The sequence below is a fragment of the Acipenser ruthenus genome, chromosome 16 (assembly GCF_902713425.1).
Source record: "Acipenser ruthenus chromosome 16, fAciRut3.2 maternal haplotype, whole genome shotgun sequence".
In the NCBI taxonomy this organism is placed as follows: Eukaryota; Metazoa; Chordata; class Actinopteri; order Acipenseriformes; family Acipenseridae; genus Acipenser; species Acipenser ruthenus.
The window spans coordinates 2,102,939-2,109,901 of NC_081204.1; the positions used below are offsets into that span (position 1 = coordinate 2,102,939).

Here is a 6,963-nt window from a genome sequence, read left to right on the forward strand (position 1 = left end):
GCATGATCTATATAATTAATTTTTTAGCAGACGCCCTTATCCAGGGCAACTTACAATTATTACAGAGATCACATTATTTTATTTATATACAATTACCAATTTATACATTTGGGTTTTTACTGGAGCAATCTAGGTAAAGTACCTTGCTCAAGGGTACAGTAGCAGTGTCCCCCACCTTGGATTGAACCCACGACCCTCCAGTCAAAAGTCCAGAGCCCTAACCACTACTCCACACTGCGTAGCGTTTGATATTTTGTATTGAGCTGACAATTACAGAAAATATAACAGTAATATGTTATAAGGGTTATAGTAATATTATAAGGGTTCTTGGTACCCGTTTTAAATGGTGTGGTTGTGTAAATGAATTGTGTTAGAAATACGACGGATTACCTACTAGCTTTTGAAATCGATTGTTATTTTTTCTCTGTTCTTAAAATGAAATACAATACAATGAACTACTGAACTGTATGCTACAATACCTGTAACATTGTTACCATTGCAGAATAGTAATACTGTTTAATATAACGTGTCACAGAAATCTAACGTGTAAAATATTATTACACCATGATATACCATGATGATATAAAGTAGCCCATACATTGTACTGGTTCAGATTGTTTTCCTAATAAAATGTTTCCAGTGTAATTGATTTGTTTAACTACATAAGGCGCACACAGTTATATTAAAAGTTTGACTGATAAAAACAAACAAACAAACAAAAAAATGTTATACAGTATAGGAAAAAAGTATTCGCACCACGCCAAAACAGTATTGGGGTTTATAAAGAAAACGGCTGTACTGCGCCTGCGTATGTTTGTGGTTGCCACAGTGACGACGGCGGGCTCAGTGGAGGGAGCAGGTTTGACAACAACAGCACATGAGAAAGACCCAGGCCATAGAGCAGCACCCATCATACATACCACCGCCGCTCATCAACACAGACGTGGCGATGGAGAGTGCAACGGCAGTGCTGTTCCCCGGAGAATCTGAGGGGTACGTCCAGAGTTTGGAAACTTACCCACTCAAAGAAATTGGAAGCGCCCGGTAAGTTGGCTGATATTTTATATTAAACATTATTAAACATTTTCCAGGTATTGTACCATTCATTTGTTAGTACGAAAATATCTACCAACTTAAGTTACCGTACGGTGCCCTACACTTTAGTATAGTACCTAAAATAAGTGTATGTAAAAAGTTCATTATTTTACAGCAATGTCTTCTAAAAGGTGCTTGATTAAAACTATTTTTTTTACATGTTTAAACCGTTAAACGTGTTCTCACGTATGATCTTCACCCAGAGTGATTTGATTTAAATAAAAATAAAATAAATAAAAACCTGCCTACAGTTCCAGTTCCAGTTTGGGGTTTTCTATTGCTCAGAATTTAGTATGTGTTTCACTCGTCGCTGTGCATTGTGCAGATGGTTCAGACAACACGAATACATCGAGAAGCTGAACATGCAGGCTATCCTGAACGCTACTGCCAGCCAGGATGAGTTTGTGAAGGAGCACCTCATCTCCTACAGCAAGGTACAGATCAGCTGATCCGACAAGTCAAGCAAAAGTGCCTTTATTATTATTATTATTATTATTATTATTATTATTATTATTATTATGATCCCGCTCTGTATGGGTTTTCTTAGATGACTCAGTGTAATGTTCCTTTATTTCTGTTCTTGTTTTACAGATCCCCACTCTGATTTATGAAGTGATCTCTGTAGAAATTTGGAAACATAAAGTGTTCCCAATCTTATGTCAATTGCAGGACTTCAACCCTAAAAGCACCTTCCCTATATACATGGTGGTGAGTCAGCTGCACTGTGCAGCTGTGCTGATATATTAAATCCACAGATGAATTTAGATAGATTATACCCATGCAGTCCTATCCTCATTGTGGTTTTTTTTCAATGGATTAACAGATTCATCATGAAGCCACCATTATCAACCTCCTAGAGACTGTCCTGTTCCACAAGGTATGCGTTCTGCTCTCTGTTGAAACTTCTCCTGCGGCTGGTACCAGAAGGTACCAATGGGATCGGGTGGTGTTGGGTTGAAACGCTAAGCTCTGTTTGTGATGGCAGGAGTCCTGCGAGGCTGCAGAGGAGGCTGTTCTGGATCTCCTCGATTACTGTCTTCGGAAAGTCACCTGTCTGGCCGCTCAAACTGTGACTGGGGAGACGCCGACCCAGGACAAACTGACCCAGAGTGACCACTCAGACACAGCCACACTGCAGGTGAGACACTGCAGGAGGAAAGGGGGTTGTTTCTACACAGTCCCAAACATGACCCATTCAAATGGTACCCACATGCAATACAATGCAAGTCACAAAGTCAAAAGTCATTTAAAGTGCTGGTTTTGTAATAATACCTTGAATCTGCATTGCTGGAAAATGCTGTGAATAAGGGCTATGACCTGCAATGCTCTTTCAGAACCTAAGAGATCAGGAAAGGGACTACCGAACATAACTACATTTCAAGTTTTACATTTGAGGCTCACTTCAGCAAAAGCATTGAATTGGTCCATGACATTTCCTGTTCGAATGCAGTATTTCCTCGGTTCGGGGTGCAGTTGTGTTTTGTGCCGCACACCGCTGGGTTGGCCTGTAATAAACTTTAAAAGGAAAGAGTTGTTTTTAAAAAATCCTTTTCAACACGCTTCAATGTTTTTTTATTATTTATTTATTTTTTATCAGGATCTTCAGGAACAGAGCACAGCACTCGAGTTTGATGTATCACTAAAGGCCCTCTCCATCCTGCGCTACATCACTGATCACATAGACAGGTAGGTTGTTCTTGTGGATTGCCTATTCGGCTGGGTTGGGTTCTGTTACAAGTCGCTCTTTAGCCCCTAGCATCATGACTCCTTGTTCTTCATTGCAGTTTAACTCTGAGCACCCTAACCAGGATGCTGAACACACACAACCTGCCCTGTGTGCTGGTGCAGTTAGTGGAGCACTGCCCCTGGAGCCGACGCACTAAAGGTATGCGCTAATAAACTGGATTACTCTGTGGTGGAAAAGAGCCAGCACATCTAGTTATGGTGAGGCAGCAGCTGCAAACCCTGTGGTAACCGTAGCATCCTGTGCTTGTCACCTGCAGCACAATACCCAGCATTCTGAGTGACTGATAAGAGTCATTAAGGCCAGTTACAAACAATTGTCAAGAGTATACAATGCATTGTAACAGCGTATTACACTGTAACAGTATATTAGCTACACTTAAAAAGAGGGCCCAGTCTTACTGGTTCTTGGCAAACTAACAGCATTGCCCCGCTGCCTGCACCGCTGTGCTGACAGGTGTATTCTCCCCGCAGGTCAGTTAGAGAAGTACATGGATGGGAAGTGGTACCAGGTCCCCAAAGTGGACCAGCTGAAGATGACTAAGCTGGACGGCCAGGTGTGGATCTGTCTGCTCAACCTGCTGCTGAGACCGGAGTGCCAGCAGAAGTATGACTTCAACGATTTCAACAAGGGCCAGCTATTAAAGGTGCAATCCAGAAAATACACCCCTTGAGTACGAATGGATCCTGTCAGAATGTGCTTGTGTTGAGGAAGTTATATCAAAGTGGTTATGTTAATGCTTGGAATACATTTTTATAGAGGAAAAGAGTGATTTTTTAATGTTTTTGCCCAACAATTCTGTAACCAAAATAAATTTACATAAGGAAAGCTATTAGGAAGGATATATATATATATATATATATATATATATATATATATATATATTTGGCAGGATATTCTGTATTCAATTTGGAGATTTTAATCTGGATTCATATATTGTTAGTGTGGCCCTCAATGGTGAACAAGCTAATTTCCAGATGGCTAATTGTAATCCGCTGGCAGGACTTTTTTCTTCTTCTGAATAAAACATCCTGCAGAGTTGTTTAAAATAGTGTACAAGGAACAAATACCTATAGAAAGGCCAGCAAAACTCTGGTACTAGCTGGACAACATCCATGTAATATATTTTGGGATGCCATTGTGATACCAGTGTATTTCCCTGGAGAAACAGTAGAGGGATCTTTAGCAGACAGCAATTACAAACAGCGGTAGCATTACTGCTACAGCAGCTCTCTGGTGCTACCACTGCAGCTGTCCTTGTTCTTCCATTGCCCCTTTGCAGTGCATTGGTTTTGTAATGCCGCTGCACTGCTGTTGAAGATGCTATTCCAAGAGGCTTGTTTGTCACTTGATACTTGCTTATTTATCTGCAGCTGCGAGGCTTCCTCACAGAAGTCCTGATCGACCAGCTGCCCAACCTGGGCGAGTTACAACGCTTCCTCAGCCACCTGTCTGTGACTGATCCCGCTCCTCCAAAGAGGGACCTCATTTTGGAGCAGGTTGGATCTCAGACTTTAATCCAGGACACCGTATTTAACACCAGTCAAATCAGTATGACGACCTAGCAGGGCAAAATTACCTGACACAAGGGTTTTTAATGTGGCAGAGAAATAGATTGAGGGTAAACCAGTGGGTAGACTCAGTCTGCTTTAGTTCAGATCAAACTCAGCCGGTAAATTTGTCAGAAAGTCTTTTAATCCCCCTCCTTAGTCAAGAAGCCTAGATACTGCATAGAACCCCTCTCTGCTGGGTGGACAGAAGTCCACCTTCCCATTTGTTTTTTGTAACTATTTATTAGATCCCTGAGATTATGGACAACATTCTGAAGGAGAATTCCAGTAAATGGAAAGCGATCGCTAAGTACCAGGTGAGGCAAGCATTCGACCCTTGTGATGAGGACCTGCAGCAGCATGCACGCAGGTAAGCTAGATAGCCTTATTGTTGGTGCCACACAGACATGTAGGCACAGCCTCGCTCTTAGTGTACACTGAAGCACTGCAACGATGTGTTCTTGGTGCCGCTGCTCGATGCCAGGTGTGTTCTCCCTGGTCCCACCCTAATCTCTGGCTCTCCTCAGACTGGCACAGACCTACAACCTGGATGTGATGGAAAGCCTGATCCCAGAGAAACCCAAGTGTGGCTTCTGTGGTTCGGAGGCGTCCAAGCGCTGCTCCCGTTGCCAGGGCGAGTGGTACTGCTGCCGGTAAGAGACACTGACACACACCCAGCACCCTCTTTAAAAAACAAACAAACAAGGGATAAGCCTTGATGGGCTGACAGGCCTCTTCTTTTTTCTTTTACCTAGTATAAGAAACAAGGTTAAGCTACATAGGCAGAAAATCTGAGAAGAAAAATTGTTTGATCAGTCGACTTTTTGACTATATAGAATTTTTCAAGCGTTGCCGAAGTGAGCATGTTTATCTTAATTGAGGGTTTTCTTTGTTCTTTTCAAAATCTTAAATCTGGGTCCAAATTTCACGTAGCTGTGTAGTTTTCTAAAGTGTAGCGACCCAGACTGTCCAGCTGACTTGTTTTATTTCCCCACAGGGAATGTCAAGTCAAACACTGGCAGAAGCACAAGAAAGCATGTGAGCTAATGGCTGAAACTGTGAGTAAACTCCAGGGGGACTTGAAGATCGAAGCATAGAAAACCAGCAAAACAGCACAGAACAAGCAACTGGGAACTGATGCACCATCCCTGCTTATAGGAGCGGGGAGACTCATCTTCAGAAAATACACACATTAAATAAGAACTTGAGATTCCCATCCTAGTCTGGAATGGGGAAGGTATACTTGAACTGCAGCAGTTTGTGCAGAACTGGATGATTGCAATTTGCCAGGAAATTGCAATTCCAGCAGGGGTCACTCTTGGACAGAGGGATTTCTTTGGTGCTGTGATGGGATTGTGATCCTGATCTGATCCATGTAACCGTTAGCAGAGTTTGAACAAGTCCAACTTAACAACATAAACAGCAAAAGAAAGAGAGGAAGCCCCAAGGTCCAGCAGCTGTTTTGTACACATTTATGTAATTTGTAAATTAGTAAAAATATATATAGTTAAAATAAGCCTGGTATTGTGTTTTTAAATCTTTGTCTCTTATCGTTCAAGTGACGTTGTTTATTTAGGAGTTGCTTTGTGTATGTGAGTTATGTTATTTTCCTGGTAAATATCCCTTAACACAATTCAATGCCTATCAGTTACAACTCCTACACTTCCAGCAGGACCCGCCAGTGAATGCAGTAGCTGCATGTTCCATGTCTACTCAACTGACGGATTGTCCTAATTCCGTAATCCATCAAAGTACTGCAAAGGAAAATCTGTTTCCAATGGGATGCAATTCCAAGCCTCTAAAAAAAATGTGCCAAAGAATAAACGTGAAACAGACACAGAATTCGTATCTACTATCATGCATTTCCAAGGATCCCTCCTCCTGTGGATGGTAACAAGATGTTGTGTTTTTCCTTGTGTGTGGAAACTGCTGTTGCTAGCTGACATCACAGCCAGTCGACAATATATTTTCCCTGGAATCCTTACCGGTGTCCCGAGTCTCATGGAGATGTTAGCTGGCAGACAGGGTTCCAGTAGTGTGTATGCTTTCTGTATATCGTTTACATTAAATGAGAAAGCATTTAAGATTGCACCCCAGGCCTTTAAACAAATAGGCTTATTGCTACTGGTAATATAGGGCGATTATAAAAGGTTATGCATTAACAACTTTGTTATGGCTACCATAGCTCTCAATGTACTAGAAAGAAAAGATTTAGACAAGTAAGACTAGACCAGTAAGAAAAGATTCAGATGGAGCCGGAGACTAACAGGGCTGTTGAATATGTTAAGTTACTGAAGTCACCGCGTGCTGTTCTTTTAACCATTAACCACAATACCTGTTTGCATCACATCTCTTCAGCAGATCGGATAGGAGGTGGGTGGAGGCGTGTAACTTTATATATATATATATATATATATATATATATATATATATATATATAGTTCTGCTTTTGCTCTCGAGAATTTACAATAGGGGAATGTTTCCCCTGCTGTCATCATATATTCATTTTAAAATAACAGACTTTGAACTGAAAACACAGATACAAACATCGTAAAGGTTAACCACAGCCTAATA

General features: G+C 41.4%; 1 protein-coding gene across 1 annotated transcript; it reads left to right on the top strand.

Moving 5' to 3' along the window:
• The first annotated feature begins 791 nt into the window (after positions 1-791).
• On the top strand, positions 792-5,915 carry LOC117412141 (zinc finger MYND domain-containing protein 10). The gene is made up of 12 exons (XM_058988353.1): positions 792-1,044; positions 1,421-1,529; positions 1,687-1,803; positions 1,919-1,972; positions 2,081-2,233; positions 2,693-2,781; positions 2,880-2,980; positions 3,313-3,485; positions 4,213-4,338; positions 4,638-4,759; positions 4,917-5,042; positions 5,387-5,915. The coding sequence occupies exons 1-12, from the start codon at positions 878-880 to the stop codon at positions 5,484-5,486; spliced, it is 1,437 nt and encodes a 478-aa protein (XP_058844336.1). The 5' UTR covers positions 792-877; the 3' UTR covers positions 5,487-5,915.
• Positions 5,916-6,963: the final 1,048 nt, after the last annotated feature.

Coding starts and splice junctions, on each gene's coding strand:
- LOC117412141 (XM_058988353.1), top strand. CDS start 878: ATGAGAAAGACCCAGGCCATAGAGCAGCACCCATCATACATACCACCG. Junction 3,486..4,212: donor ACAAGGGCCAGCTATTAAAG/GTGCAATCCAGA, acceptor ATTTATCTGCAG/CTGCGAGGCTTCCTCACAGA. Junction 5,043..5,386: donor GGCGAGTGGTACTGCTGCCG/GTAAGAGACACT, acceptor ATTTCCCCACAG/GGAATGTCAAGTCAAACACT.